Source organism: Gambusia affinis, linkage group LG04 (genome assembly GCF_019740435.1).
Source record: "Gambusia affinis linkage group LG04, SWU_Gaff_1.0, whole genome shotgun sequence".
Lineage (NCBI taxonomy): Eukaryota > Metazoa > Chordata > Actinopteri > Cyprinodontiformes > Poeciliidae > Gambusia > Gambusia affinis.
Genome location: NC_057871.1, coordinates 13,941,241 through 13,952,490, shown reverse-complemented (window position 1 = coordinate 13,952,490; position 11,250 = coordinate 13,941,241). Strand labels below are relative to the sequence as shown.

General features: G+C 39.3%; 1 protein-coding gene across 1 annotated transcript; it reads right to left on the bottom strand.

Annotated features, from left to right (window-relative positions):
- Positions 1-2,106: 2,106 nt before the first annotated feature.
- On the bottom strand, positions 2,107-10,040 carry LOC122829284 (cadherin EGF LAG seven-pass G-type receptor 2-like). The gene is made up of 13 exons (XM_044113720.1): positions 9,984-10,040; positions 9,773-9,886; positions 9,539-9,632; positions 9,324-9,442; positions 7,926-8,081; positions 7,279-7,454; positions 6,621-6,772; positions 5,445-5,614; positions 5,248-5,358; positions 3,667-3,858; positions 2,681-2,769; positions 2,446-2,601; positions 2,107-2,302 (listed from the first exon to the last, which is right to left on the bottom strand). Exons 1-13 carry the CDS (start codon positions 10,038-10,040, stop codon positions 2,107-2,109), a joined length of 1,782 nt encoding a protein of 593 aa, XP_043969655.1.
- Between the last annotated feature and the right edge of the window lie 1,210 nt (positions 10,041-11,250).

Genomic DNA, 11,250 nt, shown 5'->3' with positions numbered 1-11,250 from the left:
TTTCATTAAGTAGATTTGCACAGACATTAATCTAGAAATGGGATCCCATTCATGTTGGCAAACCTTCAAATTTAACTAGAGACAAAACTCTGATGTGCTTAAAGGATAATTTAAAGTCGCAGACGTCAAATAAATAAAACAGTCTAAGATTGTTGTTCTGGTGCATGAAGGCAGCACTGAGTCTTGGTTTGATGAACCGTCCTCATCAGGCAATCGTCTCGTCAAACCCAAATATGGATTTGTTCACATCTGTAGCACAAACAAACGATTAGCCTTTTGTTTAAATGGTTGAATTGATGAAACATTTTAATTAAGCATTTCAAATATGACACCTACCTCCAACTGCCATGAAATGGACCGTCTCCGCTGTTTGTTTTATTGCATCTTCCTGAAATCCAACAAAACAGCTCAGTTGAAAACAATGTTTGTTTTTTTAAAATTTTGTTGTTTATTTGATAGGGACAATAAATAAAGAGCATCTTCTGATCACAGTGTTCATAACACTGTTATTACAAAGATTTAACTGCAAAATGGTATTTATAGCCGTGATTGGGGCCTGCCATGCAAATCAATGGCAGGAACCTATTACTCTACACCCAATAAGGTGTCTCTATTCTTTAGTTCTTCATCCGTGACCGTTAATACAGGTCCAATGGTGGGATGGACCCCTATAAAAGTGGTATCAAAACGTGCGGCTTGATCCCGGCATTGGAGCTATTACTTCTGGTGGGATTCTGAGTTAATATGGCGGAAAAAAAAGCAAAAAAAGACCCCCATAAAACCATCTCCATTAGTGTGTATTGCGCCATGCAGGTGAAGGTAGAAAGTGTGTGTGAGCTGATGTCACAGCCACAAATATCGTCCTATTGGTATAAAACTCGGTCATGACATTGATACACATGTCTGCTCCGGGAAAATTTTCTCGATTTTTTTTTCAAGGACGTACGGTTTTCTGTCGATGTGCTTCAGAATACAGTCATGCATTTTCAGGAAAACACAGCAGCATAACACACTTGATGATGAGTCATCACTTGAGCACTGACCATTAATTACCATAGCAACAGGTGTCTGAGACTGACAGACACTGCTCTGGAGCATAACTTGTGATTGGTTGAGAGAGGATTGGGGGCGGGCTTTGGAACTGCTCAGCGCTTTCAGCACAACATGTTCAGCTGTGTTCAACAGAAGTTGGGGAGACGACGCTTGCAAAGCTCTCAATGTTTTCCTGTGGGATTTAAACTCATTGTTTTTTCTAACAGGCCTGCAAAGTTTTCACACTCTCAGGGAGTTGGTGAGTAACAAACTGACTGGGGGGGCAATGCCTCTTTAGGTCGAGGATGCGGTTGTGTCTAGCTGCATGTTGGCGCGCAAGACGTAACCGAGAGCATCCGGTTTAGGATTTTCAAAATAAAAGCTCTACCAGACTAGACTAGAACGGACATATTTAATTACTTCTGGCGCGGCCTGGTACCAATTGGTCCACGGACCGGTGTTTGGGGACCACTGATTTATGTGACTGGTTTATCCACAGCACTTTCTCCGCATGCAGTCCATCGCGCTGCGGCTTCCTGTGGCGTCCACGCCAACTGTTGGCATCGGAACTCCGGGTCCAGACCAACGGGCGCGCCCTGGCAGGCCCCGTTTAAATTTCTTCCGAAATTTTCTAGTTTAAGCTTCTTATACTCACTGCTGCTGTCGCTGCGTTATTGATGCATTTAACAAACAGTTTAAGAAAACAAAACTAAACTTTAGAAATGTGCTGCAAGCTAAGGAAAGCTTACATTTAATAATTATTTATCATAGTGATTCCACTCATGGTTAACCGGAAAAACAAACCGACACTTTCTGGAGATTTTTACCAATGTACTCGTTTTTAGAAGTTATATTACAAAAAACTGTACAAAAATACATTAAAAATATAAGTATTTTTCTACAGTTTTGGTTTCATTGCGATGCATCAGGACCATTTTAGATCTATACAAGAGGAGGAGGAGATTTCCATCAAAAACTCAGAAATTGTGACACTAATGTCTTGGAAAACTGGAACATGTCAGAGTTTGAAAAGTCTGATATTTTCTGCTTTTGAAGCTGAAAGCAGTCTGAGGCTCACCTTTTAAATACAGAAAGAGTCAGAACCAGAGCCACTGAAACCAGGCCAAGCAAAACCCCCAGAACGATGAGTACAGTTGGGTCTGAGCTGGAGCCTGGAGGCTGTTTTTCCGTCTCCACTTCAAACTGAACATCGTTTCCCAACACCTTGGCCAGCGCCGCTCTCACCTCTTCAGACTCGCTCTGCAGTTTCCTGGAAAATCAAACAGACAACTTGAAGCTTTAAAAAGGATCTATTAACCAAAAAAACACATTTGACACTTTTTTTGTACGTCCATTTGGGTTTCTGCTGCTTCTACAAACGGAGCACATTTGAGTCAAAAATTAAACTCCTACTTTGAGACTTCCTGAGGTTCAACAGCTCCATCGTCATCAAAAGCGACTAAGCAGACCACAGTCTTGACCGACGCCCTCAGCATTCGGTTTTCTTCTCCATCAGAGCTCCACACCTGGGTTATGTTCACCGTCCAGCCCAGAGTTTTACCTAAAGCCCTGAGAGAAAACAAATCCACGATATGACAACAGGAATGGATGAAACACATCAGAAAATAAACTTTATTCATGAACGTACTCCTCCAGCTCTGGAATCTTTTCCTCCACAATGTTTACCGGCTTATTCAGAGAGATGAACGTCACGTCGCTGCTGCCCTGAACCACAACCTGCGACAGGAAGGAAGGATCCAATGAGAATGTTCTGCTGGTCATCAGCACTTAACTCAGAGTGGAAAGAAAATGTCCAATGACCTTTGCACTTCTCAGGGCAGCAATCTTACATAAAAAGCACCAAAGTATGTCATCAATATGAAGACCTGCCTCAAAGTGTGAAACGAATGCAGTACAAGGTGCCTCATTACGTGGATGAGTTTCCACTTGTGACTTTTACCAACATGGACGTCTGCAGCCTGCTAAACAAAATGGAACAACTCCATGTTGTGGTTTCTGCCATGAAGCGGACGCTTCAATGCCAGGCTGTGGTCAGTGAAGGCTGAAGTCACAGCGGACTTGTGAAGTCAGGTGTTGTCCTGGAACAATGCACTGATCAGGTGTTGCGCATGTCCTGCACATCGCCTTCAATTCTTGGATATGGATGATAAAATGGGTTGAATATGAGCAACGGGGCAACTTTGAACAAGTATTTTGAATGTTATCATGGTTCTTATCCATAAAAGCCCTAAAAAGGTGTTTTTTTCTGGCTGATTAGTTGAAATAAAAATGGTTACAGGAAAAGGTCAGTGAAAAGTTTTAATTAAAAAACTGTAAGATGTTGATGTGCAGCAGAATATGTGCTTCAGTTCAGTAACAAAAGAAACAAAAAAAGACGATGCACACTCCAACTCTCAGACAGATCACCAGCAGAGCAAACGTTTAAATTAGCTAATCAACTACCGATCACTTATTAATAACCGCAAAATAAACACCAGGCCTGAAAATGTAAAGGGACTGAATGTTCTGTCTTTTGAGTGGGAAATGTTTGTGTGATTGTTGGTGTTGAACCAGTAAAACCTGTAAGGGATCAGAAGCCAACTGAACAACCAACATTCAGGTTTAGGCTTTTACCTTCACTCTGCTGGTAGCAGAAAGTCCATGAGGATCTGTGGCCTTCACCTTCATTGTGACGTTTATTCCACCCAGACCTGCTGCCGACACCAAAAACAGCAAACCTGAAGCCGACTCCAGTTCAAAGAAGGAGTTTCCTACTGGCAAACTGTAGACCAGACGACTGCTGTCTCCAACATCAGGGTCCGAGGCCTGAGGGAGGGAGGGAGGAGAAAAGGAAGGAAGGAAGGAAGGGAGAAAGGAAGGAAGGAAGGGAGAAAGAGAGAGAAAGAAAGAAAGATCCTTAATGTTGCTGTAGAAAATGTATTCAGATGAGGTGTGTTTGTCGGATTAAAAGTACCTTTTGAAAAATAAGCAGCTATTATACACACGTTTAAATAAACCCAGATTTCTGTATTAAAAGGTCTTGTCCTGTCCAACGTTTGTCCAACGTTTGTCCCATATTTGTAACTGGTTCTCCAGTAACTTTTGGGTTTTAAACACCAGTAAGACAGAGACTTTGATTGTTGCTCCCAGCCACTTGCTTCCAAAATCAGCCAAACAATTATCTCTTTCTGCCCACGAGCAAAATCACAGTTAAAAAAATCTAGGTGACACATTTGACTCCAAAGTAACTCAAAGTCTTTTTATCAGGCTTTGACCTAAGAAAATTATTCTTGTTTTTGTGGATTACTGTAACGCCCTTTCTATCTATTTCACGTCCAGAACGCTGTAATTTGCCTCTGAGGGAAATAATGAAGTCTTGAGAGCTGAGTGGAGCCGTCTCCAGGCTGAGGGCCCACGAGTCTCTGGACCCAGACAGCTGAGCTGTTTCCATGCAGTGCTGCCCTCAGACTCAAAGAACCACCAACCTGGAGTGAAGCTGCTGTCGCTTCTATTCCCCAGGAGGGAAAAGAGCGTTCAGAGTTTGGAGCATACAGACACATTTCTATGGTTGCTTACAACCATCCCTGCTAAGAGACTGGTGTTGCCTCAGTTATATGTGATTTTCTGAGGATATTCAATGAATAGTGTGTATATTGTGTACAGATGAGGAAGACGTGCTGAACGTGATCCTCCGGCCAGAAGGAGGCGCTGTGTGTCGTCAGGTAGGATGATAGAAAATGGTTTAGGGATGTTAAATATCTGCGGTCAGATTTTGCAGTAATGTATTAATCAACCTATTTGTACTTTATTTGTGTGTGTTGGTGCTCTGGTTTATTTCTCTCTCTCCACATATCCTAATAATACACACTGATATACTGGTATGCACTTTTGTTTTTATTCTTTCTTTCCCGTTCCATTCTTAGTTGGTCTATATCTGGTTCACATAAATAAGATAAAAAGGATGCAAATGATCAGAGGATATTTCTGCTCTTAACATAAAGATCAAGAAACAATGAGCTTCCTTCACATTCCTGACAATGTGACTGCAGATTGTTGACACATTAACCACTTTAATGGAAGGAAGGTTTCAGGTCAAAGTACACAGCCATGTGTTTATGGCCTTTACAGGAACTGTTCCTGCAATCTCACTGGGTGGAGATAAACATGTTCAGAAGCACATTTCCCAACCAGCTGATGGGAGCTGGGTGTGTTTACCTTCACTTGGATGACTGGGGTTTTGTACGGAGAGATGCTGAACACAGAGGCTTCATAATCGTCCGAGGAGAACTCTGGCGGCTCGTTTACGTCCTCCACCTGAATTCTGACCTGAGAGATGCAGAAAGTCCATTTTGTTGGTATGAAAGCAACAATGAAGACAGTTTGTGATGATAGATGTGTGATGATGTTGTTACCAGAGCCACTGCTGATGTGGGAGGCGTCCGCGTGTCCACAGCCTCCACTTCCAGGACCTGCCCCACAGTGACCCTTGGATTCTGGTTCTCTTTCAGGCTGAAGTTGTAGGAGGAGCTCAGGAACGCCACGCCGTCAGAACTATTGATCCTGATGTTCACCACCACTAGAGCTGCAGATGGGACCAATTTTGAGGATGCACACAACATTAGAGGGTAAAAAGATGATTCTTTTACTTGGCATTCAGAGCAATGGACATCAGGAGGCATTCATTTCTCTGTCTTGAACTTTGAGATTATTACTAGACCTGTACAGTAAGGTCACAAATTATAATGGCTTATTTGGATTTAAAGTGACAGGAGACCATAAAATCATAAAACTCAAACAGTAACACAAGAACTTATTTTTTCTGTGAAGCACCTTAAATTACCACGTGTATAAAAGTTTAAATGTTTTTAGCTAAGCTGAAAGTGTTTATGCACAAAACAGAATCCATGGATGGAGTAGATGTGACTCCAACAGGTTGAGGGTCATTTGTTGAAAAATGTAACTAAAAGATAATTATTATGGCTTTATGGATCTGATGGTCTTTTTACGTAACGTTTTTATTCTAAATGCTTATGAACTCTCACCAAATTAACCTCAATACACACCTGAATACACACCTGAATACACACTGCAGGTTGCATGTTTTCTGCAGATAAACAGGAGAATGTCTCTCCAGTGTCTCTCCATTTGTTGTCTTTGGTATAAATCCATTATATTGTCTCCTGTTGTCAGATCACACTCTGAACCTTATTCAAAGTTTTAATTTTCAAGTAGGGTTCAGAGGCATATTTAAGAAAAAAGAAACCAGACAGTCTTTAAATGATCGGACAGCGGATGACATTTTTAAGGGAATTTCAGGATTCAGTTGTTGCCTTTCTAGTTTCTTGCTGTACAAGAAGCACAGATTCAGTTTCAGCAGTCTTACTGCTTTATATATTTCTCCATAATATTCCTGCAGCCAGTTTTACCCGTTTACCTATGATAAAAATGTTTGATTGTTTGCTGGTTTGAAGTTACTGCTGTTATATTGTTGGTGCACCATGAGGTGTGTGGATAAAGTTCAGGATGTCTGCAGCCTCAGGACCTTCACAGTTTCAGCATTAATGCCTAAATACACAAGAAAAACTGACCTGTGGCGCTGAGCGGAGGTTTGCCATGATCTGTGGCCTCGGCCGTCTGGACCAGTCTGGTGTCTTCAGTTACATCAGCAAGGTCAGAGGTCAGCGTCACTTCTCCTGTTTTGCTGTCTAAGGCCAAAAGAGGCGAATTTCCTTCAGAGAAACTGAAACCAGAAATAAAGATGTAAATGCAGGAATATATATTTTTTTAAATTGTGTTTGATTGAAATATAAGGTTTTCATAAGTTCTCAATTTAATTTTTCAATGTTTTCACTAATACGAAGTAGTACAAAGCTGTTGAATGGATGGCAAATAACACATGATTTTCACATTTTTTAGATAAAAACTTATAAAAACGCAAAATGCTTTTTGTACATATGAAAGGGACACGTTGGAGAACCACCTTTTGGAGTAGTCGAGTCTTTTGCTGTATGTTTCTATCAGCTTCAACACATTCAGGTTTTTCTCCATCAGATTGGAGAGTTTCTATAATATCAATGTTCAGCCTTGATTTTACAAAGTAAGCCTCAATTTTAATCTCTTCTTTTTTGCCTTTGCGAAAAACAAAAAAGACCCTTTTAAATTAACTTTGTCATATTTTGTGTTTGTCTGTTACTATAGATCTCTGTAAACTGCAGTTTGTGGTGGTAATGTGAGTTTTGAGCGAACCTGTAGGTGATAAGCGAGTTGTTTCCGATGTCTTTGTCGGTGGCTCTGAGCGTCAGCAGCAGCTTCCTCTTCTCTGCGTCTTTCACCAGGATGCTGGAGTCGCAGCTGCTGGAGCTGAACTCGGGTTTGTTGTCGTTGTCGTCGTCCGTGATGCTCACTCTGATGGTGGTGATATTCTAGAGCGCAAGGTTTGACTTAAAACATTGTTTTGCAAACAAATGTACTGAATAGCTGCTTTAAAAGGGGTCCATTATGCAAAATTCACTTTTCATGTTTTTGAACTTTCATTTAGGTCTGAGCTGCTTCTAAAAACAGCCCAAAAATATCAGTCTGTTTTTTTAGTAAAGTAACGGTTTTTGCTTCTGGAAAATGGGTCTTTTTTTAGTGAAACAACTTCTAATTGTTAATGTCAAAAGTACCACTGGTGTAAATGAAGTGGCCATTGGAGAATTTCAGTCTGGATTGGCAGACTCCTGTTTTGCTGTCTCAGACTTCCTCCAGACTTCCTGTTGAAAAAGGAAGTCTGGAGGAAGTGCTCCGATTACAGAGGGGTCACACTCTTCAGCCTCCCCAGTGAGCTCTATTCAGTTTTCATCTACGCGATTAGAAAGTGCAAGAAGAACAGTTACGATGGTAGGAAAACCCACCTTGTCCAAATCAGTGATGTTATTAGCGAGGGAGTTCACCAGATGGAAGACGTTGTAGATCGACTGATCGAACTCTGGAGCGTTGTCGTTCACGTCTTCCACCGTGACGGACACCACAGCATCAGCCGTCTTCAGAGGGTCGTCTGTCTGGGCCGCCTGCAGACACACAGTCATCTTTCATACACACTGAGCTCAAAGCTACACTGAATCCATGTCATGGTTTTCTTAACTTGTAATATATTTTTATTCTAAATATACAGATGAAAGCATAAGTGTTCATACACACTGCAAAAATACAAAATCTTACCAAGTATTTTTGGTATATTTTCTAGCGCAAATATCTTAGTATACTTGAAAACATAAAATAAGTTGCTTATAAGCAACTTTTCAGCAAGATATGAGTTTGTTTTAAGTCCATGTATTTTCTTAATATTGATGAAAAAGTACTAGTTCCACTTATGTGTGGGTCATATCATATTGACAATAATACTGGTAAAAAAAACAACTTGCTTTAAAACTTTAGGAAAGATGTATAACAAACTTTGTTTAGTGTTAGTAAAGCAACAGGTGAGGCTGGAAATGTCTGTGACTGATGGAAGAAATGAAAATGAACAAGTTCCAGATCATTAGGAATCGTCTACAAGCTTTTACTTTTTGCAGGGTTTTTCCATCCATCCATCCATGGATGGATGGATGGATGGAAGGATAGTTTTGTACAAAATGTTTGCGCTCTAAAAAAACATGAAGGAGAAACACTTCTTAACATCTTAGAAAAGTAATGTTCTGTTAAATCACAACAGTTTAATTTGTGTATTTAAGTCTTTTTATTTATAATTGGTAGCCAAATTAGCTTCCATTTCTATTTATCTATTTTGCATTTTATTTGACACATTAAATATATTTTGTACATATTTATATATGATCATAATGACTGTTTATAAAGGAAAGTAAAAACATTTCCCAAAGAAAATAAAAACATAAAATGTGGACTATCAGAAAACTTGACCCAGTTCCACCAGGTCCGTCAGGAGGAATGGACCAGAACTCCAGCAAACTATTGTCAGAGGCTTGAGGACAAAAACCATGAATAGAGTTCAAATGCAGTGAAAATGTAAGTAAACTTCTGATCTTAAACACATTAATAAATAAATCTGATATACTCCTTTTCTCCTTATTGTGGCATTTAGAAAATGGAAATAATTCAAATAGAAATAATTCTGGTAATTCTAACTGACCTAAAACAAGAGAAGTTTGCTGTGATGTAACTTCACAAAGAGTATTTGTGTCTTTTTATTTGGTGTATGTAAATTTATGGCTTCAGCTGTACACTTGTAATATCGCTAATGATGTTCGAGTTTTCTTCCTTTTCTTCCAGAGGCTGGGAATAAACAATAATACCTTGATGTTGACAGAGATTTCACTGCTGACCATTTCCTCCCTGTCAAACGACGTCACCACAGACAGAGCTCCGGTGTTGGCGTCGATGTTGAAGTTTGCTTGGTACTCGGCAGGAGAGACTGAACAAACGTACATATTTTTAAATGTACATGACTGATCAATATGCTCAGTCTCTGTTTTATGGTGAACATGTCTGAACTGCAGGTTTTCTGTACCTGAAGTGATGCTGTATGTTATCGTCATGTTGATTCCAGTGTCTCCATCTTGGGCCTTTATTGGTTCTGGTTTTATTTCACTGAGAACCCCAACCTGAAACAAAGTCAGTCTGTTCTTCAGAGCAACTCTTTCAGTTTGAAATAAATTTCTGCTTTACACACACAGAGTGTGTGTAAAGCAGAAATTTACACACAGAGTGTGTGTAAAGTTAAAACTCAGTAAATGAGACTCACCTGGTTCTCTGGAACAGCAGCCTGGTAGAGACTGTGGTTGAAAAAGGGATCTAAGTCATCAAAGTCTTCTACTATAATCTCAACTGAGGTTGTGTCATTGTTTCCACCAATGTCCTGCAACAACAGGAACAAAGAAAGGGATGGCATATTTATGATGGAGTTAAATAAATCACACTGTATAAATATGTTGTATCACTGTGTGTGTTCTTACGCTGGCAGTGACAATAAAATTGTATTTTGGTACTACGCTGTAGTTCAGAGGTCTCATTAAGATAAACGCCCCGGTGTTTGTTAAGGAAAAGTCTGCTGTTTCTGGAGTCTAGAAGGAGAACGATGACATCATCATTCAGTGATATGCAGAACATTTGTAGAAAACCAAAACATACTTAACTTTTAATGCACTTAATAGGCTTAATTATCAGACAATTAGAATGGAAAATACAATGATTTGATAGTAAATGGCTAGAAAATATTAGTAAAAATACTAGTCACCGTAACGCATGGTGGAGCAAAACGTTGGTGTCAAATGTTTGTTTATGTCATTTAATTGGCTCTACAACCTTAAGAAAATGAAAAGGTATGGTGTTTTATTAGAGAATTTATCTTTTAAGGTGCCAATAATGCTGGAAATAATAAAGACGTGGAATTTTGATTTTTAGTTGTGTTACCACCCCACGCCACTAGAGGCAGTAGCAGACCAAAAAGATGCAGATTTAGACGTACGAAAGCTACAGAATTAGTTAAGAACTAGGAGCTACATTGAAGTAAATAAGAGACAGATTTTCAGATACATGCTGAAAAATAAAAATAGGAACTCTTTCCTAAAGGTGAAGATATATCACAGATTTAAAAAATAAAATAAAAACGGAAAACCGCGGATAATCATTTCCGGAGCACAATGGCCCCATTTAAGGTAGGAAATTGGCATGTGCTCCGTCTCCTCCCCTTTCTGTTTTTTTTTTTTTTTTTTTTTCTTTTTTTTTATTGAACAAATTGTATACAAAGTCTCGATGAGGTGCAAGAACATTACAACATAGGTAGAAAAATTAAACAAAAAAACAAGGGGCTAAGACTAAAGACAAGCACATAAAACAGTAAGGCAAATGAATAATAATAGAGCAGGATTTTAAAACAAAAGAAAAGTTGAGATACTGGCAGTTACTTTTCTTGCAGAAACAGATTTCAAAAGTTTCAGTGAGGTGAAATAAAGTTTAAATTGGTTAAGAAAAAAATCAAAACAAGGAGTAGAACCTCTCCATTTACAGCAGTGTATGTGATATTTAACAAGTAAAAAGATAATATTAACCATGTCAGATATTTTACTATCAAGGCCATCAATATAATATAAAATATGGGTGATGGTTATCTCAGGAATGTCATCAATTTTAAGGGACAACCAATTTTTAATGTCTCTCCATAGTTTAAAAGAAAAGGGGCAGGAAAAAAGAGATGATTAAGGGATTCTTCTGGACATTCAC

What these genes read in the sequence shown, in the direction of transcription:
- LOC122829284 (XM_044113720.1), bottom strand. Translation starts at nt 10,040, where the DNA reads ATGAGACCTCTGAACTACAGCGTAGTACCAAAATACAATTTTATTGTC. An exon ending in CCACATCAGCAGTGGCTCTG is followed by an intron (nt 5,359 to 5,444) that starts GTAACAACATCA and finishes TGCATCTCTCAG; the next exon opens with GTCAGAATTCAGGTGGAGGA. An exon ending in AAGATTCCAGAGCTGGAGGA is followed by an intron (nt 2,602 to 2,680) that starts GTACGTTCATGA and finishes GTTTTCTCTCAG; the next exon opens with GGCTTTAGGTAAAACTCTGG.